At 45.8% G+C, this 25178-nt stretch overlaps 1 protein-coding gene across 1 annotated transcript in view; it reads left to right on the top strand.

Annotated features, from left to right (window-relative positions):
* CNTNAP2 (contactin associated protein 2) overlaps positions 1-25178 on the top strand; it is a 1946973-nt gene that overhangs the window by 1738626 nt on the left and 183169 nt on the right. Inside the window, exon 18 of the mRNA XM_059396202.1 lies at positions 17075-17311. Within this exon, the coding sequence (XP_059252185.1) occupies positions 17075-17311 (237 nt within the window). The remainder of the gene's footprint in view (positions 1-17074; positions 17312-25178) is intronic.

Below are 25178 nucleotides of genomic sequence, written 5' to 3'. Positions count from 1 at the left end.
GCAGAAAGAGAGAGGGGGAAGCAGGCTCCCCGCTGAGCAGAGAGCCCGATGCGGGGCTCAGTCCCAGGACCCTGAGATCATGACCTGAGCCGAAGGCAGAGGCTTAACCCACTGAGCCACCCAGGTGCCCTTATTTTTACTAGTTTCTGCTTTATTGATGCAGTGAAAAAGCTAAAGCTAAAGACTAGTTAACAGCCCAGAGTCATGCAGCTGGTAAGAGACAGAGCCGGGTTTGATCCCTCGCGGTCTGATTCCATAGACGCCGCTCTGAACGGTTCATCTTGTCAAAGCAAATGACACCCGCGTTCAACAGGCAAGGAAGATGTCGCTTGAGGTTACTGCAGAGGGGAGACGGCCACAGCTCAGTCGGAGCTCAACGCCACTGACGGCAGAAGGGGGATGTTCTTCATGTGTTGTTTTTTAATTGTGGTAAAATCCACAGGCGCAATTTTCAGAGCTAGGGTGGGAGACAGCGCAGGCTGTCCATGCTTGCTAACAACTTTACCCAGAGGAGAAGTACACTTTCTCCTGTCCTCCTGGCAGCAGGTAGTGTTACTGGAGTGGAGTGAGGGGCCCATCTCCCCCTGAAACAGAGATACTGGCCGTGGCTCCCTTGACGTTTACATTTCATAGAGATGACTTTGGGTTCCCCCAAAGGTGTTCCTGGTTGTAAAATTGGAAAGGACTCTTGTGAAAACATTTACATCTCAAAGGGGAAGGCAAGAATTTTCAATGACATGTTTTCTTAAGTAAATGTTTTACGAAGAGGGAAGTCAGGGGTCCACGTTCAGGAAGAAATCTATGGAGTGCTGAGTCAAGCTGAGGGGAACACAGCGGCCATCTTGGTCAGACCGTGCAGGCGATTCCCACCTGGGGTGACAATGGGACGCCAGACAATGTCTGGAAAAACATGGTGGCTTTGGAGTTGCTACCTCCAGTGACAGGCTGTGGGCAGAATTCCCGCATTCCCATAATGCACTGGGGAATCCATCCTGACAAAGACCTGTGGGTGCACCCTAGACGGCAACAGGGCCCCCAGGAGGAAGCACTGCTCTAGGTTATGGAGTCTAGAGTAGGAGACTAGCGGGTCAGGCCTAGCCTCAGTTGGCCTGGCAAGCGTTCTGTGCGCTATAACGTCAAAATGCAAAAGATCAAGGCAGGAGGAGGAAATGGGCAGACACAGACACAGACACAAAACTTTTGGGTTAAGAGGAGAAGCAGAAGCAGTCTTGGTGGGGAATGAGCTGCCTTGCTTGAGAGTTCGTGATACAAAAATAAGCTGTTTTTTTCTTTTTGACTTACTTTGGCAAGCCCTTTGTAAGGGCTGTCAAAGTCATCAACACAGATCTCTCTAGAACCCACGGATGTCTAGAGAACATCCAGAATTCTGTGTTCTTTCTGTTATTCCCAGTGTAACTGAGCCCAGTCCATCTGCCCGATGCAAAGCAAAGCCAACCCCGGAAACATCAAGTTGGCAGCAAGGAAATTTCCTCAAGAGGCAGCCAAGTGAGGAGACAAGCCTCAAATCCACCTCCCTAAAGAGGGAGGGAACACATGGTTGAGAATCAGAGGGGTTGAGATTACACATTGATGGAAAGAGCTGAGAAATTTAGTACTATTCACGAGGAAAATGGGTCACGAACACTAAGTGACATACATGGAGCCTATATCCGGTGTTCAGCATGGAGTGGAGACTTCACATCAGAGTGAGGCAAAATTCAACCTCTGGCTGTTGCCTGGTGAATTGGGGAGATTCTGAGCCCTGAGGCTTGCCCCTGCCTGTCCCAAAGATGTCTCCAAAAGTTCTTGGTCTTGTCACAAGAGAGAATTCAAGGACAGACACCCAACACAGCAGACCAGCAGCAACGCAAGTACGAATGTTTAATAAAGTGAGAATATACTCCCAAGATGTGAGAGCAGGCAAGCTCCAAGGTGAGAGTTGGGCACCCTGGGTTTCTGCCGTTTATTGACACTTGTTAACTAGAAAGTGGGATATTCATTACTTGGGGCAGGGATTTCTTGGAAGCAGTTTTGTGCCTTTTCTTCCTGATTTGGCCAGGAGTTTCCGGTCATGATACCACCATCTTTAAGCTGCCTGGTTTGATCTGGCTTCTTGTGGAACTGCTGCCAGGACAGGCCTCTCTGACTTTCCCCATAGCTGGCCTCTAGGTATCCTGTTAGAACTTGACTGTCAACTCTAACAACATCAGGAGGTTATCTCAGGACAAAGAAGAGGAGCTGTGGGCATACTCCAAGAGCCAGTATAAACGGGATGAGGTCTGGGGCTCATTATCTCAGGTAAGGAAAGCCGGGCTTTGCTTGCTCCCAAGATGGAACCATTATTGGCTGACCTTGAGTCCAGAGTTTCTGCAGAGAAAGCTAGTAGGCTTGTTAGTGGGGACTGAAAGACACAGCAGCAATGAGGAGGAGACAGTTCTCTGAAAAACAAACTTGAACTTTCTGCTGCTTTCGACTTCATTAGCCCCACAGGGCACAGTTTCACCAGAAGCACCAACCCATCACCCCTCATGAGATACTTTCTTCTCTTGGGTTCCATGGAAGTGTACTCATCCGCTTTTCCTCCTACCTTTTGCTTGCCATGACTTAGTCTCTCTTGTGAGTTCTCTTCCTCTCCGTGACCACTACACGTTGAAGCATCACAGAATCTTCCTCTCTTCTCCACCCATCCATTTCCCCAGGTGATCTTACCCAGTCCAGTGGCAACCAGTACTACCCATGGGACAATGACTCTTAAATCGAAATCTCCAGACTTGACTTCTCTCATGAATTCTGCACCCATTTATCCAACTGTCTACTCAGCATCTCAGCTTGGTTTTCTAATGGGCATCTCAGAGAAAACACATCAGGCTCTCAATGCCTACCCCAAACCTGTTCTTCCCTCAACCTTCCCATCTCAATAAATGACATCACCACCAACCCATTTTTGCTTGAACCCAAAATTTGAAATTACCCTTGGTTCTCCTCTTTCCCTCATCACCACCCATCAGTAGTAAGTCCTGTGACTCTACCTCCAGACTATGCCTGAGGTGGTCCACTGCTCTCCATTACCATGAATCCTACCCTAGTCAAAGCCATGGTTGTTTTTTGCTTGGACCATTGCAGCAAGTCTCCTAGCTGGTCTTCACAGTTTGGGTATGTGCTGTGAACATACCATGCTTATTCCTTCTCTAGAAAATTTGCACTGGCTGTTCCATCTGCCTGAAGTACCTCCACAGACACTGAAGAGGCCCTCTCCTTCTTGTCCTACATGCCTCAGCTTCAGCTGAGGGAGCCTTCTCTGGTCACTGAACCCGACTAACCAGTTACTTCCCATTTTACATTCTCCTTAGAACTTGTGATATTTTCTTTTCTTTTTGTGTGTCCTTCCCTAGAAGATAGGCTACTTGACAAAAAAGACCTAGAATACTGCTATAGTGGATGTCCAATGAGCATTTGCTGAGTACACAGTGAACTGAGTAAGTGAATGGTGTAGTGTTTGTTGCTTCTTTGAGTTAATAGTCATATCACTTTCTTTGGAAGTACCTTTCTCAATGGGTAACACAGACTGAAATCAAGCATGACAGAAGCCAAAAAAAAAAAAAAAAAAAAATGAAGAAGAAGAAGAGGATACAGAGTCTGAGACTATTACAAAAGACAGCATCTCAGAGCAGTGCAGGCCCTAAATACAGTTTTCAATCTCCTTCTTTCCAGTTGAGGCCTTACCTGTCTGGCAATAGCTGGGTTGCTAACCAGGACCCTGATACAAAGTGCTTCTCCCTCGACTCTTATAACTGGTCTCCTGGTTCTCCCCCAGACAGAGAGAAGGCATGATGCCATGGCTGGAAACCACAGTCATTGGTAAGAATAAAAAAATGATTTGCTGGGTAAGATCTAGTATAAGGATCACTAGATGAAATCAGTAAACTATCCACAAGGCACAACGGCAAACAGAACCCAGAAGCTGCTCCACAGGCCCTCTGAGCTTCACACCACTAGGATCAAGGACACTTACTCTTATCTTAATAGGACCAGCTTCCAACACACTCCGCCTCCAGGCCATGTCTGAGTTTCTGCTCCTCTCAGTACAATTGCCTCTGCCCCACCATACCACAGGTGAAGTCACCCACTAGTAGCCACCATATGTTTTCCTACCCTGGCCATTTATTTTTTTTTTCTGATGAGTTTATTTTTTTTTATCTGACAGAGAGAGAGAGAGAGAGTGCGCAAGTGGGGGCAGAGGCAAAGGGAGAAGCAGACTCCCCACTGAGCAGGGAGCTCGACGTGGGACTCGATCCCAAGACCCCAGGATTATGACCTGAGCCAAAGGCAGATACTCAACCAGCTGAGCCACCTAGCACCCTACCTTGACCCTTTAGTGAGCAAAATTTCTTAGCTTTTACAATCCTGGCTCTCGATTTTACAGTTAGAGTTTTAACATATTAAATAAGTTGTGAGAGCCACTGTTATTACCTTGCTTTCTTACACTTCGACACAAGCAGATGGACCATATAGTCTAACCTCCTGTGGAACCTCACAAGGCAGCCAATTAACGGCCAGGTTTCTGGGTGCCGAGCCACCTTCTCAGGCAGAGCTCCATGTGTGGACGTCCTCAGAGAGATTTTGGACCTAAGAAAAGAGCCAACCCCATTGTTCACCTTCTGTGTACAGAAGCTCTTGTGCCTCAAAGACAAATGCTTCAGGGACTCTGTGGTTCTCCTCCCGGTTCTCTAATGACCACTGGCGCCGTCTGATCGAGAGAAGCTGTTTTTAATGTAAAGGCCCCAGTTTTGCCATCAGCATGGAAGGTTTTTTCCCAACAGATTTACAATTTCATATACATTTTTGACTCTTTCGGGAAGGACTGAACTAAAGTTCATGGGAATGAATGGCAACTGTCACACAGAACAAGACTATAATAAAAGAAATTACTATCATGACACAAATATCGGAGAAGGGATGGGCACTCGCAGCCCCACCGCTCCCCCCGCCCCCGTGATTCCCTGAGGATGCGAGACAACACCCCAGTTCACTAGCCCGAACGATCACAGTTGCCCCATAGATGCCTCGTTCTTCCCCTTCCCCCGCTGTCCGGGTCCACATGGGAGGGGGCCCACTCTTCCCCTCCCAGTCCCACTGTCACATCCCTGCGGTGTTCCTCATTCATTTTAATTCCACTTACTTGTGTTTTATCTTTCTTCCCGATTCTCAACTCCATTCTCTCCCCATCACTGCCCCTCACCCGAGTGTATTTTATGTATGGCCTCCTAGCCTGCTCTCTATATATCTGTACAAAAATATATGTATGTTCTGGAAACTTCATAGCACTGCCTTTTGCATGTCATAATTTATATAAATGGTATGGCACCACAAATCTCGTCTGTTTCTGGCTCTTTCACTCAGCCTTATGCTTTTAAAATGTATTTGTATAGCTCTGTGAATACCGTGTGTGTACTGGTCCATTCTGCGTACACCGACGCTTTATTTATTCCGTCCCCTAAAGATGAATACCTGAATTTCCCCGACTCTGCTACCACACCATTTCGTGAGAGCTGATGCCCGTCGAGGGTTCAAGGGTTCCTCGTGTGTGCACGTGTGCACAAGAGAATTACTGAATCCTAGGGTATATACATACTTAATTTCAGCAAGTACTGCTTACCTGATCAGTTTCTGGGTGTACATTTCAGGCTTTATTGGTTGAATTCTCTAATTCTGTCAATAATCTATCCTCGGTAGCTCTGTATAATTTGAGGCCATTTGGCTAGTTAAATGTGTCTGTGACCTTTCCAGGGTCTTGTATCCTTATTCCTCATAATGTTTTCCATCCCACAACTTTACCTCTGCTCTTCAAACCACTGCAGTGTCCCTGCTGTAATTAATATTGTCCTGGTGTTTTGTGCAGGTGTTGGTACCCTTTTATTTAAAAGTATCTCAGCTCTCCTAATAGTGAATCTCATAAAAATTTGATTTGAGAATCTCTGCCTTTTTCTTCATTTATGGTAACGAGGTTTATTACCTACATTTTCAGTTTACTGTGTTTTGTCTACTTGTTCGCCCGCCCACTCGCCCCCCATCTACTCTACACTGATTGAACTGAACCATTACTCAGTTGATCCGGAGGTCATGCATTTACATTCCCATTCCCCTGGCAGCCATGCCTACCTTACCAAGACTCATACTTATGTTTCTTTTCTCTGTCATCCACAAAAACAAATCCATACCTCCATTCTGAATGAGGCAAAAAACCAAGAACACTCTGACCTCCTTCCCCACCTTACTGCCTGCTGTGGTAGAAGCATTTACAGTTTGAATTGCAGAATCTTATCAGCATACTTATTTTAATTGCATTTACCAAGTTCTTCTCTTCACCTACTCTTATTTGCCATATCTTATTACCTCTTGGATTCATTTCCCCTTTTACTGGAGGGCGATTTTGACTAAGAAAGACTGCATTGGTAGGTCCCTCCAAGACTCACATGTTTACAGATCTCTTCACTGGTCGCCATATTTAAGCCACTGCTCTCGAGATACTGTCTTTTATTGGCGACGTTGCTACTGAGAAGTTAGACAAGAGTTATATCCTTATTACTGAACTTCTCTTTCTTCTCCTTTAGTGTTCCTTAACTATAAGGCAGCACCCCTAGCCTTTTGGGAGCCGGTCTGCTGAAAGCCTGTGTCCCTCTTCTCAGAATGATGTTTTATATGAATAACATAAAACATACAAAATTACAAAAGAAACCAAATATATTGAAATAAAGTTATCAAACATTTAAAACAGCAAATTAGTGATACCATAGAAATATAAGTGCTATAAATAACAAGACCTAGCTAGCATCAGATCTAGTAAATACCTTAAGTTCAACTTCATCATGACCATGAATGGTACTTCAAAAACTCTGTAACTACTATGTAATAGGAATACATCTACAATTCTCTATCAGCAACAGTGACACAGATACTGTTAATCTTGCTGTGATTTTCCCTACAGTCCTAATTGAAGAAAATGCTAAATTTCATTTAGAGGCTAGTGAAAATTTTGACCATGGAAGGTGTTTCACATCCTATTCTCCAGCCTCCAGACTCCTGTAGATGAACACCTGAGATTTGGGATCTTAGCTTATGAGCCACAACTATAGGTATAGGTGTAGGGTTTTTTCCTATCTACTCTGTTTAGTGTTTTAGGAGCCTCTTCATTCTGAAGGCCAGTATTTAGTCTAGAAAATTCTGAGTCATTATTTCTTCATAGAGTTCCTTCCCCCGAGCTAATCTCTTCTTATGAAGCTATTAACTTTAGTTCTTAACTTTTCCTTCATTCTTTTAACCTCTTTAGCCTTTCCTGTTGCCTTTGGGGAGGGTTTACTGACCCAATATTTCAACCCCATAAAATGCTCTTCTGCTCTATCTGATCTGTCCTTCAAGCCCTCCTTGGAAATCCTTATTTCAACAATTATAGTTTTTTAATTCTCAGCATCTCCAACCACTTCTTCTTCATCATCGTTTGTCATCACCCCATGTGTCCAGTATCACGGAGGAATCATCAGCTAATCTTGCTGCTATTTCATGTCAGCCCAGTAATGAAGATGTCATTATGCTGCGTCCTCTGTGCCTGCTGCCCTCAGTCCTGTCCCTCCTGACACAGGAGTCTTTCCTTTGTCGCGTTGGCCTACCTCAGAGGCCTTGCCATTTTTCCATACAAGCTCCGTCCATCCGTTGAGATTACAAAATGCATTCTCCTGTCTTGTCTGCCTGAGGGGAGAAGCTAACACTCTCAGGGCCTAGGCTGTGCTCCTCAAGGACAGTTAAGGGTGAGGAGGAAACTCTCATCTCAGGACCTGGAACCACTAGTTCGTATCTGCCTCAACCCCTTCCTGTCCCCACCAGGTGTCTGTCACATTCACAGGTACAACTTCACAATGCCCACCTCCCAACCAGACAGGGACACCCAGCTTCTGTTGTGATTGATTCTTAAACCAGTGGTGTATCTTTACTCACTAAAGCTACTCTCCTCTTACCTGCTCCCGGCTGCCACCCCAGAAGGTCCATCTCAAAAGAATCATATCATATAGCCTTTCGCTGTTTTCCTTGACATCTGGATGATACTTCGCATTCATAACTATGCCCTCCTTGTAGTCCTGACCTCAAGATGCGCCATATTCTGTTCGCAGCCTTTCTGACACCCCCTTTCCTCCCCTCCTGCTCCATCCCCAAGCTCCTTTTCTTTTCCTCCCCCTCGTGTCTTGGAGAGGCCCCTGTAGCCTGTAGGGCTAGTGATCAGAGCCATGATGATCCCTCCCAGATCCATAAATCCAGCCTTGACTTGGGACCAACATCTGCAAAGACTTGTTTGACTCTGCAGTCTGAGAGATGGGAGAACAGGTGACAGGTGGACAGCACAGAGGGACTCTTGACTCTGGATGAAGGAGACTGGATCCACTTGTTATATAGCAAAGACTTGAAGACAGATAATGAAGACCAAGAGAGAGGTGAATCAGCCTGGGTCAGGTTCCTGGCCTCGTGGTGTGTGGGTGTCTGTGTGTCTGTCTGCATGTGTTTGTGTGTGTGTGTGTGTGTGTGTGTGTGAGAGAGAGAGAGAGAGAGGACATAGGATATGTTAAAATCAACAGAAAGAAGATGCTTATTTTGCTCCAAAGATGAACGGTAGTCACCAGCAGGATATAGAATAAGAACAATAACATACAGATATTTGTAGAAGAAATATTTAGACAGAGTTCCCAGCTGATGGATTTGGAATTTGGGTTTGTGGGGAAATCTGCTAAGGGACTGCTTATACCTCAACATTTGGATCAGACTAGGATGTGGCGGTTTAGCACTGTCTCCTCTCTCTGACCGCACTTTTGTGAGAGACTTGGAGCCGTGAAACTCACCGCAGAGAGCCACCCTCTGAAGCAGCCCCATCTCACTAGATGTGGGGGCGACTGGCCACCCAGCATGCAAGGCTACGCCCCATAACTGCTTTGATTGTGGAGTTGCAGTTAAGCTGCTGCACAAAGAAATAATATCATTTCAGTAATGGCCTTAAAGAAATGTCTCATCTCTGTTGACCTCGAGATCAGGTTGGGCATATGTATTCCTGGCTCTGAATAACCATCCCTGTGGCTCCAGGGACAGGATGCTGCCAAGTGGTGGCAGACTTACCTCAGATATGAATATTCTGTTGGTGTCTTCCATTTTAATTAAGTACAGCAATGCCTAGAAACATATTATGCGTCGGAGAAGAGTCTCAGTGGTGCAAGCCCCAAAAATCAAGATGGCAGCTATAGCGAGAGTACAGGCTTAATAGCCCGGTAGCCTGGGAGGGAATTATGGCCAATGGCCACTTCCTGGCTGGTGGAACACTGGGCACATCCACTCTCTTGGTCTGTTTCTTCATCTGTAAAGGGAAGATAGTAAAAATAATTATCTCAGAGTTAGAACATACAAAGTTTGGAACAATCCCTGGTGAAGCTAGTATTCAATTAACACTAGCTTCTGAAATAGCTAGAAATTTATTATGCTCACCCTGCCCGCATGGCCTGCAGAATGAAGTCAGACCTCCTACCATCCTCCCCATCACAGAGCAATTCACGCTGAGAGGCACCAGAGTGTTCTGTGCTCTCGGAAACCCCGTGCTCCCTGCGCCTCTGTTTTGAAGTCTACTTCTAGTTTCAATAGTTTGCACTTACAGATGCTGCATGTCCTTTTGCTCTGAGGACATAAGAAAATCCATGCAGTGATAATGAACTTTGAAAAAAATCTATTCTATTGAGTGAAGTTATGAATGAGCACTCATGACCATTATCTGAGAAAGCGATTCTCCAAACCCCCGCTCTCTGCGTACAGAAAAGCTTTTTCACATATGCCCTCGATATCCAGCTGGCATAGGCATCCCCGATCAGTACTTGTCAATCAGCTGCACTGAATAATGTGATCCAACATCCTTTAACTGCCCCCACTACCGAAAAATCTTCGCCATTCTGAGGTTCTCGTCTTAACCGGATAATGGGGTTTTATTTTACACATCTGTACCGATGCTGCAGGAGTGTTTTTTATGGGTTCAAGTTGACAGCCGAGACCTAAGAGACCACGGTAACATATAGAACGGAAGACAGCGGGTGTAGCATCTACAGCTGGGGAGGCCAGCCCACCCAAGCACATCGCTTGCTGCATTTGCCCGCTCACCTGCCCCGGCCAGGAATGGTCTGGGTGGGTCACCTGGACACAGACAAGTCACGGTTCTCTTCCCACCAGTCTTTTCTACCATCGAGGTTCAGGGCCTTCAAGACAACTTATAGTTCCCCAAATCCGGATAGGGTCCCACACGGCAGACGAGAGAGAGAAAACAGCCATCCTAAGCCCATACCTTCCAGGAAAATAGTCTCAGGCAGGCCTGGACCAGCCCATGCTCGATGTCCACCCTTCACTCCCTGTATTAGCCTGCTCAGGCTGCCATAACAAAATACCACCGACAGAAATTGACTTCTCACGGTCCTGGAAGCCAGAAGTCCATGATCAAGATGCCGAGACTGGTGTCTCCTGAGGCTACACCCCTAGCCTTGTAGACCACTGCTTCCTGCTTTGACCCCACACAGCCATTTCTCTGTGCACACATCCCTCCTGTCTCTCCCTCTTCTTATGCAGAACACCGGGCCTGTTACAGTGGAGTCCTGATGACCTCATTTAAGCTCAGTTACCTCTTTTAAGGCCTTATATACAGTCACTCTGGGGATTAGTCTTCAACAGAGGTATTTGGGGGCAACACAATGCCTTCCCTAACACTCAGGATACTCCTGGGACACATAATGACAGCTACCATTAGCTGAGCATTACTGCAAAGGGCTGTATTATCACCTCTTATTAATACGACCCTGCGAGGTGCATATTGTTGTGCTAATTTCACACACAAGGAGACGGAGGCCAGAGAGAGGCTGGGAAGATCACACAGGCAGGGAGCAGCAAAGCCAATATACAAAAGTAGATCTTTGGGGCTCACGTGTTCCTCCCCCCCTCATCCCAGTGTGCCTCTCGTGGGTCACACTGCGCCTGGCACCCTCATGTACTGTTAGTAGGTACTATTAGTAGTAGGTCTCCTCTGTCCTTTTAGCCCCGCCTTTCCCAGCACCTGGCAGGCGTGAACTGGCCAGTGGCTTTGCGTTTCTGAGCACCCACAGGAGCTCCCCGCTGTGTTCTCCCTCCCTCCCACCTACCTCCCCCACCTGCAGGCAGCTCCCTCTTGCCTTTTTATCCCTTAGCCCTATTCCCAGAGATATGCTCTTGGATACTCTTTCCATCAGCCTTTCAGTGGGGTTTATTCTGTGACCATCCCCACACCGCTCCCACTCCTGACCCTACTTAACCCCGCCTGACTTCTTGCTCTCAGAGTGAACTTTACCTTCTAACACAGGAGGGGCTTGACCTGCTTATTGAGTCTGTTATTAAATTCTCCCCTCCCTTCTGCAAGAATATAAGCTTGACACAGGTGAAGACTCTAAAGACCTTCTGAACGTCTAGATAAGGTCTGGCTCGTAACAGACATGAAATAAACAATCACTGAATGGATGCATTAGATTTCACCTGTGTGAGCTTTGGTGCGATTCCTTTCCATGGTGACTGAATGGCCAGTGTCTCTGGGCAGAGGGCTCTGGAATCCCACTGAGCTCCTTCGAAAACGACTAAGCTCTGAGTTTGAGGACACTGTATGTTTTAGGACTCCTCTTGATCATTATTTTCACGTATTTTATTTCATTTAATACCTGATTCTTTTGCCCCAATCTTGTGCGCATTCGGTGGTTGTATTACTCATTATGGGTAGATACAGTCTTTTCATAATTAATCTTTAATTGCAATACTTGAAGAGCATTTCCCATGAAAAATGATTTACGAATGAAACCCACATCTCACCTTGGATAATTACCACGGGTCTGACTAATGTGTGTGAAGCCCTGCATGGCAGGGGGCTCTCTCCAATGACAGTGTGTTGATTTTTTAATTAACAGAGGTGAAGTAGCATTTTTGCTTGCAGACCTACAATTTAAACTTGTGACATTTGTCACCAAGAAAGATTTCTATAGAGCTCATAAGTTGAACTCAAGTAATTATTGCCAGTTCTAGTGCATTAACACCTTTTGCATAACATATAATGACCACTTTCAGGACAAAAGATTTTTCTTCATATCGACTAAATCAGTAAAAGTACTTTCAGTTCACTGACCCATTTAATAAATCAGGGGCCATCTAAGGAAGAAAAGAGCATAATTTATTTAGTTTTCTTTTATAGAGAGAGCAATGAAATGCCATTTACCTGCTTTACAAATTAAGAAAAGCGAGTACAAAACTTTAATGAATGCAACAACTAAAAATTAGACCACAGTCATATTTTATGGTCAATTAACAGAGGTGGGGGGAAGGTCAGGCAACAGTGCAGAGAAGCAGATTTAGGAGAAATTGAGAGTAATTCACTAGAATAGAGAGACAGAGACACGTAAGCACAGAAGGGGACGTTGTACATCTTGAACCAGACTCATTTAGAGCTGGAAGGAACCAGAGGCAAAATCTAGTTCAGACCCCCTTTCTATGGTAGGAAAACCTGATGCTGAGGGATGTGAGGGTCCTTGAGGAAAGACACACACCCAACCCCAAACAGCCAACGGAGCCGACAGGGAGAGATACACAGACCCAGAGGCAGGCAGGAAGACCAAGACCAGAAAGAATCAAAGACAGGCAGAAAAATGTACCCCCTCTAACTCCTCATGGAATGAGGCCTATATACATAAATAATGAAGTGCACAATATATCTGTTTGGCTTAACGATATGATAAAAATATCAACTAACCTCGATTGATTTGCTCTGCCAATTGGACCTTTTAAAATATTCAGGGTTTTTTTTTTTTGTCTTATTAATGTTTGCTCAGTCTTTTAAAAATCTCTACTTCAAACTCTCAAATGTTAGTGAGACCCATTAAGTATAAGTTATTTTTTTTAATTTTTTATTTTTTATAAACATATAATATATTTTTATCCCGAGGGGTACAGGTCTGTGAATTGCCAGGTTTACACACTTCACAGCACTCACCATAGCACATACTCTCCCCAATGTCCATAACCCCACGTATAAGTTATTTTTAAATTAAAATACGTTCCAGGAAGGCCTGGTTCAGTCGGTTAGCCGGCTGCATTCAGCTCAGGTCATGGTCTCTAGGATCCAGCCTTGCCTCTCTCCCTGCTCAGTGGGAAGCCTGAGGGGTGTTTTTTAATGGGTTCAGGTTGATAACCCTCTCCCTCTGCCCCTCCCACTGCTAGTACACAGAAACACTCTCTCTTTTAAGGAAATACAATCCTTAAAAAATAAGATAAAATATATTCCAGATAGATTAACGATGACAGTGTTAAGAGAAGTGAAATCATAAAAGTGCTAGAAGAAAATACAGTTGAATAATGATATTATTTTGGATTAGGTTTATTATATTATCTTTAGATTGGGCTTTATAAGCTTAATGCCAAAGACACAAATCATACAAATAAGAAGGAGGGATGTGACTGCCTAAACATTCATAGAGAAAAACAAACACCATGTGTAAGTTAAAGACCCAGGCTGGAAGGATATGGCTACCAACTGTGTAACAAAGAGGGAAAGCCCAAAATACTGTTATCAATCAATAAGAAATATATCTTCTTTTATTCTCCCAAAAAAGCAAAGCATATGAAGAAAGAGAAACTAAGAATGGGGAAAACATAAAAATTATTCAACTCACAGTGCTTGAAGCCATGCAAATTAAAACAATAAACTCTCTTTTTCTCTCTAGCCTATAAATTCAAAGGCATTCTCCCTGGTATTCGAATTGGTGTGAAGGTGGGAATCCATATCCTGCCTGTGAAATACAAATGGACAAACTCTTAGAGGAAAATGTATTTCAAATGCTTTTAAAATGTATGTGCCTTTGTGTCCAGCAACTGCACTTCTAAGAATTAATTCTAAGGAAATACTGAACAGGTGGTAAAGGTTTTCTACAAGGATATTTATTAGAGTGTCACGTAAAATGAAAATCAGACTAAGCTTAAAAGCCCAGTGGTAATGGGATGGCAAAGAAGTTACAGAGCATTCATGGAACGGGATGCTTTGCAGATATTAACCAGGATGTTCTAGTTGTACATTTATTGCTTGGAAAGCGTTTTATGATACATTGAATGCAAAAAGCAAATTTCAGAACAACGTGTATATCATCATCCCATTTCCTCCTTTTTTTTTTTTCCTACACGAATGCAGTACATAAACATAGCAAAAGCAGGGAACCTGGGTGGCTCAGTTGGTTTAGCATCTGCCTTCGGATCAGGTCATGATCCTGGGGTCCTGGGGTGGGCCCCAGGTGGTCGGGCTTCCTGCTCAGCGGGGAGTCTGCTTCTCCCTCTCCCTCAGCCTACGTGCCCCCTGCTTGTACTCTCCCTCTCTATCAAATAAGTAAATACAATCTTTTTTTTTAATTGTATTTATTTATTTGACAGAGAGAGAGAGAGAGAGATCACATCACAAGTAGACAGAGAGGCAGGCAGAGAGAGGGGGAAGCAGGCTCACTGCTGAGCAGAGAGCCCAATGTGGGGCTCGATCCCAGGACCCTGAGATCATGACCTGAGCCAAAAGCAGAGCCACCCAGGTGCCCCACAATCTTTTTTTAAAAAGTAGAAAAAGCTGGGGTGCCTGGGTGGCTCAGTAGGTTAAAGCCTCCACCTTCAGCTCAGGTCATGATCCCAGCATCCTGGGATCGAGCCCCGCATCGGGCTCTCTGCTCAGCAGGGAGCCTGCTTCCTCCTCTCTCTCTGCCTGCTTCTCCGTGATCTCTGTCTGTCAAATAAATAAATAAAATCTAAAAAAAAAAAAAAAAAAGGTAGTAAAAGCTGTTTGCCGAAAGTAAAAGTAGTTATATCTGCGCAGCCTTAGAGATTCTCTTTTTCATTTTGCTTATCAGTGTGTTTATGGTTTTCCCAGTGAAAAATGGTTACATTTGCAATAGGGAAAAGGAGTGAGCAGGACATACCCAAAAACAATGACTTAAAAACTTCAGCGTATTTTCATAGGCTGTAATTGTCTTAATGACCTAGTAACAAAAATGTAAAGGCCTAGGGGTTTATTGAATGAGAGGCCCTTCGGAGACCCCTTATTCCAAGAGCAAAAGCCGAACGCTAAAATGATGGATGCCAAATTGAAATTTTAACACACAAAGAGTGACTAATGGTTTGAAATTCTTCCAAATCGTAGCAAAGGCCCGGATTCTCCTCCGCACAGAGGTGTATGAAGCAGAGCTGACGAGCAGATTGCAGAATGGGAAATCCTTCCAAGTGGTTGCTTTTAACAGCTTCTTCTGCCAGCTGCTATCCCGTAGCTTTGATCAAAAAAGGGCACTGGACTCCCTTCAATTAATCCTCTGTCCAGTTATTTTATTTGATCATAAATAATCATCCCTGGAGAAGCCTCATTCAAACCTATGTACTCCTCCACTAGAGAACACAAGGCTTGGGTTTATAAAGGTAACAGAGCGAGTCACTGGCCATTTCATGGCCAAGGACTTACACACATAAGCAAATCGGTCTGTCTCTGCAACGAAAGCCTTGGATCCACCAGCCCTGTCCCATGAGTCTGCTCGATTGTGTGCTTTTTCTCAGTGGTCCCGAATAAGTGATCAGAATCCATCCCCAGCTACTGGTCACACCCAAACACTGACAATCCTATTCACCACTCCAGTTGGAAAGACATCCAGACCTCTGTCTCAGAAACACGTACCTCGACAGGGGCCCTGACCCTGAAGTCCTTCGGTATTAAATGGTCAACACAGGATAGAGCTTAACACCATACACTCGAACATAAGAATTTGCACAACTTTGCCATTTTGGAGCTACGACTCCTTGAGTCAACCACCGAGCTTCCCTAAGCCTCAGCCTCCTCATCGGAACAATGGGGGTGATCACAGTAATACCTGCCCTGCCAGGCTGTTGAGAAAATCGGGTGAAGAGCATTTAAGGAGGTGCTTAGGGGAGTACCTACCACATAGCCCTCAGTAAAAAATAACTTTTATTAACAGTTTTTTTTTTTTTTTTGCTAAATCCCCAGCAGATATTTCTTTTAATAATTTTAATGACTACACGTTTTGTTTACTTTCTGGAAAAGTTTGTTACCCTGACAGGCAGACGTGTATATAAACTTGAGTTCCTCCTTCTCTACCAGCTGCTGAAAAAAAAACTGTAGCCAAGGTTATTACAGACATAATTAAATTCACTCGTGATATAATGCTCCAGTGAATCTTTCTGTGAAATTTGTTAGGAATATTTTAATATTTTCATGCTCATGAACCTGTGTCTAACTCTGTAACTTAGAAAATCAGAGAGAACTTGCTTTTTGTGTTGTATGTCTTGCAGTGGCATTTAGACAAAAAGCAGTAAAATCTAGCCTGAGCTGGTAGTCCATGTGGTGTGGCTAACTTCTGGGTAAAATTTATCAATTCCAACTTCTGACCACCCCGGACAAGATGCCCGGGAACGTTTCATGGGAACTTGAAAGCGACATATTTCCTAAGACAAGACCCACGTGTACAGTCAATTTCAAATGGATTTGTGCCTTCCAACTAATTGACTTGTTAATTATGCTAATATATTCATGTTTCTCTGCCTTTTTATATTTCTTTCAATAGATAATGCTATAGAAGTGAATGTCCTGGGATTAAAGAACAAAAAAGCAAACAAAACAAAACAAGCAAACAAACAAACAAAAAAACCCTATAGATTTCTCTAAACTTATTTAGGAAACCAGACTAGATTTCCAAAACAGCATGTATAATCTTTGTGTCTCTCCAAACATTTTATTTCGGTAGCAAATGTATGGCTTCTCCAAAGACAGCCTCTTTTAATGAGACATTATGGCCAAAGTGGGGAGAGCTTTGAGCCTTTCAATTAGGCAGGGCCCTCTGGAAAGTGAGGGTGCGGGCCACGCTTCGCAGCGCCCTGGCCTGCCACTGCGGTCCGGGCGCAATGAAGGGGCCGCGGAAGCACAACAGAGCTTACCGGGTCTGAGCCCCGTGCCTTCTGTCGTTCGCAGGTGGCGCCGGGGGCCAGCAGGGCTTCCTCGGCTGCATCCGCTCCCTGAGGATGAACGGGGTGACGCTGGACCTGGAGGAAAGAGCGAAGGTCACGGCCGGGTTCAAATCCGGCTGCTCGGGCCACTGCACCAGCTACGGGGCCAACTGTGAGAACGGAGGCAGGTGTCTAGAGAAATACCACGGCTACTCCTGCGACTGCTCGCACACGGCCTACGATGGCACATTTTGCAACAAGGGTAAGGCAGAGCCCGTTTCTGCGGCGTTCTCACACCTCTCTTTAAACTCAAATGGTCTGTGCCGTGATTTCTCAGCTGTCCCCAGTGTGCTGTGTTCTGAGAGTAAGGTGTTCAGAATTCTCCTCTCACCTTAGGTAAGAAGTCGAAATCCTACCCCGATCTCTGCCATTTACTGAGATGAGAGAAGCTCTGGGGGGGGGGGGGGGGGGGGGGGGCCCGGCGGCTGCGGGGGTGGGGGGGGGGGGGGGAGGTGGGGGCGGGGGGGGGGGGGGGGGGGGGGGATGCAGTTTCACCCAAATCCTAGAGGGCTGCGCACCGACTAGAACATCCTACGGCAAATAGCCACATTGCACCTTGATGGTGAGTGACAGCATTAAGTGGCCTCTGAAAGGGGACTCAGGCCTGACCCTCCCCCTCAGGGAGGTCGGGGTGAGGGGCTTGGGGTGCTCGCAGACGGAGGGATGGCTCGGTGAATCGGTCAGGGCAGCCCAGCCGTCCGGACGCCCACGCCGGCCCTGGCTGCTGCCGAGAGGCTGGGTTGGAGCCGGACTCCCAGGGAAAGAGCTCCGGCCAGCGACTGTCGCTACCAGGATTGTTATCCTTGCCAGGATGCCTCTCTGAGCGGGCCCCAGCCTTCGCCCCGCGGCAGGTGGAGGGAGATACCACATCTAATCAGCCGGCTTAGGGCACCTGTTATTAGCACATCATTTCAGGCTCCAATGAGTCCTCTAATCCCTAATAAATTCTGCAGAGCCAATCAGCCGACCGCGGGAGCCCAATGCATATGCATGTTGTCATTCAACCTGTGATCCCGCGTGCGGGGAAGAAATGCGCTCGCGCCGCTGGTCTGCGGCCTCATTCCCCGCACGTCGGCAGGAGGGTCGGAGCGCGGCAGAGCGGCCCTTTCCTAAGCTACCACGGAAGCGCGCGTAAATCACTCTTCTCTTTCTCAATGAATGTGTAGTGTTTGGGTAAAGTTTCCTGTAAATGCCTGGTGTATCTCTTAATAAGAAGCTTTACATAAGTAGCCTTTTCACACTCTCGTGAATACACGGAGGGGGTTTGTGCTGGTCTTATCCACACAGGAGGCCGGCGGGAGGAGGAGTTGTTCCGGGGCACTCTCTGCACGCTCAGGCTACTGTCTGGCAGGGCTGCAGCACGAGCATGCCGATGAGGTCGGGCGGGGTTTGCAGACTGAGCGCGGGACCCCAGCAAGAGGAAAGGAACAGCATTGCTGAAGGACCCCGTACCTCCTTCGCAGCGCTGTTACAGCGCATGTTTCTGCTCGGAACAACACGGTTCCAGGGCTTTCCTGTGACATACAATGGGACGGGTTTGCAGAACACGTCAATTTTGCACTTGCAGTGAAATGACAATCTCGCAATTACCATTCATTGTGCGCGATGCTAATTTAATGCGGTGGTGCCATTGCCAAAGGGATGTGTGAATGCAATCAGTCAGTCCTAATGCCCCAGAGAGTCCATACAGAAGGTCCAATCTAAGGAAAATCATGGTCCCCTTATTTTTGGAGAGTTGGTTTAAACAAAATAGCTCATACAAACCTTCTGGGGGTTAGTGGCAATATTCACAGATGGAAAGGCAGGGGTATATACCCTTCAGCTTAGCCAGCTTTAGAGAGAAAGTTAAATGAAGCTTGTGTGTTTCCCTTGACATTACTTCAAAGAGCTTACACAAAAGTCTCCTAAATATTCTCCAAATATCTGTTTACCGGGATGAGTTTACATTTGGCCCAATCTGTGGGCTTTAACAAAAATAAAATTAAAAGCTGCAAAATGTATTGGGAAAGTATTCATGTGCATCCCTCTGAGTCCACACAAGTATCCTCTTGACGTGGTGTGAATGATGGTGGTTCTGGTTGAAAAGAATCCTGAGGCTATCCAGGGGTATTCTGCAAGCTCCTTCCTGGATCAGGGATCTGCCCAATGAGGCCTCCAGCCAGATGCCCCCGCTGTTCTGGGTCTCACCTGCCAGGGAGAGGCCCTCCTATGGTCTCCTGTGACCACACCCTCACACCAGGGCTGCAGCCCCAAAACCCAGCCTCTACAAAGAGCGGCCACAGACACCTGCCAAAGAACCGAGTTCGTGGAAATCCTTCATGGGCCGTCCTTTGATAGTACGGGTGGGCTTGTGGATGTGGAAAGTGTTCGCGACATTTTGGTAAGTGAATGAACCGGGTGTCCCTACACCAAGGACACGCTGATTACCTGCTTGCACAAAATCAGACACACACACACACGAGGAGAGCAAACTAAGAAAACACACCAAAATATTGACTGCCGTTATTTTTAGGGGAGGTGAAAACGCCAGTTTTTATTTTCGCTTCTCTTTTGCTATATTTTCTACCCATTATACAACACCATTTTACCTCTGGCTTCCTCATTCGTTCCTCGTTTGGGGACGAGTCGTACTAAGAGGCAGAGTTCTTACCCCGGGCATTCAAGAATCTCTGCTTAGAAAATGTCTAGTTAGGAGCCAGAGATCCTACAGCACCTGACCACACTCTCTGGAATGGAGTAGTGTCTCAGGTGAAAATTGCATAAAATTAATTTAGCCTTGAAAAATCCATCTCTCTGCATTGAACAAATTTCAGCATTTCATCCTTCATGCGGGCACTGGAGGACGGATTGCCATGCTGGGGCCAAGTTGTATGAAAATAAAAACCTTGTGACATGTGTGTCCTACTCAGCCAGGTGTGAGGTGCACCCTAGGACAGGCAAGAACCCAAGGGTAGCCCAATGTAGCCCAAGGGGACGAATCAGCCAGGGGTCTCCCCTAGTATTATTAGGTCATGAGGTCATAGATTGTGGCAAAGGGCACACACTATTTAAACTTTCTGCTTCGATCTCTCTCTTTCCCAACCTCCATCTCCTCTCTCCCCTCACTCTGTCCCCACCACCTCCATCTCCCCCTGCCTTCTTCCCCAGCTCTCTCTCTGTCTCCATCGCCCGTGTCCCAGGAGGACGCGCTACATCAACATCTACCTCTGTCTCTGTCCTTCCGCACTTCCCACCTACGTTCCCTATTTCTCTCTCTCTCTCTCTCTCTCTCTCTCTCTCTCATATGTGGTTGCATTTGTAAATCAAATTACCATGTGCTGCTGCTTCGTTAAGCTCAGGAGGGCAGGCTGGACTCAAGCAGGTCCCACCTGATGACTCTCTTTTGCTTCGTAGAAAGATGCATGTTTACTCACGATCCCCTGCCAGAAATCTATGTACACAAGACACATCTTGCTGCCTCCCTCTAGCCTCTCGTCAAGGAGGCTCCCAGAGCCTTTCTTCAAAAGGATCTATAAAGATTTGATCACCAGCTCAGGCATTAACTCTTTCAGGGCTCCCTCCATATTAATAGGCACTCTGGCTGGGGGAGGGCATGTTTTGCAAGGAACACAAGGGCAACCTGGAAACCTCTGACCAGACCATAGAGCCAGTCACACCATCGGTCCAGAGAAGCCCGTGGAGGCCCATCTTCTCACAGGGTCCACCATCCAGCAGTGATTCACTTGAAGGACGCAGCTCCATTCTGTGGCAGAACTCCCTGGCTGAGGCTGCGGAAGCTTCTAGAATCAGAGCAACATCGTGTGGAAGGCTCAGCTATGGGTCTGGTGTGTCATCCCCAGGATTAGTGGGGACCTACACTGGGGACCAAATGGCTAGTTGCCTGGCCACGCCAAAGATAGTTTTGCTCATTAGGCCCATTTCTTCTTAGCTAGTCAAACCCCAGAACCCTGGAAAATGTTATGACTATCAACCTCAGTTTTATTTCTAACCAGAAATTAGCAACTTAATGAGAAGCAAATTCTCTCTGTACCTTCTCTGTGTTTTCAAGCAATAGGCAGGATCACAGACCTATAGTGACTACAACAGTCTGCAGGTTTAATTTTTGAAATGAAATGCTATAGAGGTTAAATAGTGTCTACCTCCCCCAAATTCACGTCCACCCAGAACCTTGAAACATGACCTTGTTTGGAAACACAGTCTCTGCAGATGTAATTAAGGCAGGGCCTGCTGGATTGGGGATGCCCTAAATCCAAGGAGAGTGTCCTTACAGGAAGAGGCTGGGTACACAGAGAGTCACACAGTCCCATGAAGACAGAGGCAGAGATCAAAGGGTCCAGGAGGGACCCTTCCCTAGAAGCCTTCCAAAAATGGAGATCCCTGATAACACTTTAATTTTCAACTTCCTCCCCAAAACTGTAAGAGAATAAGTTTCTGTTGTTTTAAGCCACCCAACTGGTAGGACTTTACAGGGGTGCCCACTGAAAACTAATGTGATTGCAAGTAAATTTTCAGCACTGCGTAATTCCCGCATGTTGACCGTGAAGACAGCTGACATTTACGGGGAACTTACCATGTGTCAGACGGTGCGCTAAGCTCTGTCTCTGTGTTAACATTGTCTGCTACCATGATAACACCATGAGATGGGTACCATTATCTCATCCCCATTTTATAGAGAAGGAAACTGAGACATAGAATGGGTATGATGACCTGGCCGGTGTTCACACACCCATAAAGGAGGAGAACTGGGGTTTGAAGGCAGGAGTTTTGACTACAAGTTCACATTCTTCCCCTCTGTGTGGTACTGTTTCTCGCCAAGGCTCGGTCCTTCATGCAGGCTTATATAAAGCTGAAAGCAGAACCCCTGCTCTTAAAACTTGTTAGTTACTGCAATCAGTGAAAAAAACAGAATTAATCGCAACATTTTTTTAGAATGCAATATCTGAACAAAGACTTCCCCTTTTCTTTTTTGGAGGCGTGGAAACATCTAGGTGTAAGTGATATTTATTGATTGATTCATTTCTTTAACAAACATTCAGCGAATACCCAATGTGCCCAAAAGCCTTGACTGTGTAGTTGAGTCTGAATACATTGAAATTTTCAAAACATTCCAATGGTTTATTGCTACAAAATCAGGGAAATCTACAGTATAGGAAAGGAGCAGATGTGAATTAGCTGTCACCCAGGCTGCTGCAAACACTTCTTCATTATGATCCCTTCACTGCACCAAGTTGAGCAAGAGCTTATCATCATGGTCAAATGATGGCACAAAAATATCCCCTAATTCACTTGTCTGCACTCTTTTTTTCCTATAAACATGCTCGTGTTCATCAGCCAAGTCAGAATGGCAGTTGAAAAAAATACCTATCTTTAAAGAGTCCGAAGCCGTTTTCTGAATTTAGGGAGATCCGTTTGCCTCTTAAACATTGATTTGTTTGTTGCTTGCTCAGATAAAGCCAAATTAAAGGGAACAAGGTCCCAGGACTGCAGAGCGACTGAGTGGTGGACAGACAGCACCAGCATCATCAAAGTCACTCGAGCACACATGCCTCGTGGTGATTCAGGGAAGTCTCCTGCCCCCAGGAGCCTCCCGAGACCGACTAACATTTGACCATCTGTATATCCATGCGGTAGAAGAACCTAGTCATTGCCAACTCAGTACCTACGTAGATAATGGACGATGATGGCCTTGAATGTGGGTTGGAATCCAACTTCCTCACTGGCGGGTTCCTTAACCTTGAACAAATTATTTACCTCCACTTGGCCTCATCTTCAGAACTACTTAATACCCACTTCTTTTTTTAAGATTTATTATTTCTTTGAGAGAGAGAGCGCGCATGTGAGTTGAAGTAGGGGCAGAGGGAGAGGGTAAGAATCTCAAGCAGACTCCCCACTGAGCGCGGAGCCCGACATGGCGCTCGACCTCACTGCCCTGTGACCGTGACCTGAGCCAAAATCTAAAGTCAGATTCTCAAATAACTGAGCCACCCAGGTGCCTCCAGAGTACCCGCTTCTTAATTCCACCGTGAGAATCACACCTTTTGTTGATGTTTTTGTTTTGACTTTAAATCATGTGGTTCTTTAATCCTCCCTACAAGCTGCAAATGTCAGATGTCAAACTGGCATCATTTCAGTTGCCGCTTTGCTATTTCGGGAACAATGGCAGGGCCATCAGATGTCAGTTCTGCTTCACTGTGGTCACAGTAATGGTATTCTGAAGGTGAAATCGTAGTGCCCAACGCCTACACACTGGCGTGCCAAGCAATACTCAGAGATTCTGGAAAGTGGAGTTGGAGGCGAGCCTCTCTGCATCCAAGGGCTCAGGCCTGGTCGTGCAGGTCCTGCTAAGAGCTGACGTGGGTCACCCCGGGGATGGCTGCATCCCTTCCCAGTACAAAGTCCATCCTGAGCTAGGAGAGCTCAGAAAGAGTTAAGGACTCCCCGCTTTGCTGGAGACCTCAGACACAAGTACAACGCAGAAGACCTCTAGAGGAGAGAGCGCTTCTATCATGCCTCCTCCCCGGAGGGTTTCATGGAGGGCAGGAGGAAGTGGCTTTGCCCAGAGCACTGTGAAGAGGGCACAAATCCTGCGTCTCCCAGACTCCAGGCGTGCCTCCGCAAGAAGAGTAAATCCATAGATTGACTTTTTAGAGCAGATTGGAAGCTGGGGGTGGTGGTGGTGGTAATTAATAAAAAATATTATAAACAAATGGGGGAAGAAAAAGAAGAGAGTTCTTAGAGTCATGCACCTGGAATCTGATCCTTGTGTGGAGCGACGCTACACCGTGGGCGACAGTAGCCATTTTTTTTCTCAGGCCTACCCACCGGGTCTTACTCCCAGCCTGCGGGAGAGTTTCCAACCAGCACAGAGAGACAACTTTCGCAGGCTTCTTTCCCATTTCTAGCTTGAACAGGAGGCAGTGTAGGTTTGGATGGATTCCCTAGGGAACAAGAATAGAACTCTTTTTCCTTTTCCTCTTCTGTGTTATTCAAGAAAGGAAACGATCCCTTTTCTCTATTTGTGTTTCTTAAAACTTCGAACCTTAAGATGCAACTTAAAAATATCATAGAAACATATGAAGATAATCTGCTTACATGTTTTAGGGGGGAAAAAAGAAGGAAAAAGTAAGAAAATACTTATGGGCCAGAGCTCAAAATACTTAGGCATCAAAGAAAATGCTTTAGACTTGATTCTAAAAGGCCAAAGCTGCAAAGAGAGCTGACACTTCACTACAGAAACTCGTGCTGGTAAAATAACATTCCCCTTAGCCTGGGGGTCATTGTGGGGTCCCAGGTATAAAGAAAAACCTGGTCCATTAACTTCCCCAAAAGAAAGACTTTAAAAATTCATTAAGTAAAGCAAGCTCTTTCTAAAACATGAAACCTTATCGAGAACACAGTTTGGGGTTTTTTTCTTTCTTTTTTCTTTTAATTCCAGTGTCGTTAACCGACAGTGTTGTATTAGTTTCAGATGTACGATACGGTGATTCAGTTCTGTGAATCACCCGGTGCTCATGTAGGTACGAGCACTCTTAACCTCAGGCCTGTCTACTCATCCTCCACTCCGTCCCCTCTGGCAACCTGTTGTTCTCGACAGTTACGAGTCTGTTTTTTGGGTTGTCTTTTTTTTTTTTTTTTCGTTTGTTTGTTTTGTTTCTTAAATTCCACATATGAGTGAGGACATATGGTATTTGTCTTTCTCTGCAGGAGTTTCTTCGCTTCGCGTAATACTCTCTCGCTCCATCCATGTTGACGCAAATGGCAACATTTCGTTCTTTCTTATGGACGTATAATTGTCCATAGTATGTATGTGTGTTCTTTGTCTTCATTGTCCACTTGTCTACTTGAGCTGCTTCCATCCTTTAGCTATAATAAATAATGCTGCAATAAACACAGGGATGTACATATCCTTTCCAATTAGTATCTTCATATTTGGGGGTAAATACCCAGTAGTACAATTACTGGATCATACAGCAGTTCCCCTCTTCAGTTTTTTGAGGAACCTCCGTACTGCTTTCCCGTGGGCTGCCCCAGTGTGCATTCCCAGCAGTGCAGGAGGGTTCCTCTTTCTC

This window comes from Mustela nigripes, chromosome 4, assembly GCF_022355385.1.
Source record: "Mustela nigripes isolate SB6536 chromosome 4, MUSNIG.SB6536, whole genome shotgun sequence".
Taxonomy (NCBI): domain Eukaryota; kingdom Metazoa; phylum Chordata; class Mammalia; order Carnivora; family Mustelidae; genus Mustela; species Mustela nigripes.
The sequence above is the reverse complement of the archived record's forward strand: the minus strand, read 5'-3'. Positions and strand labels throughout refer to the sequence as shown.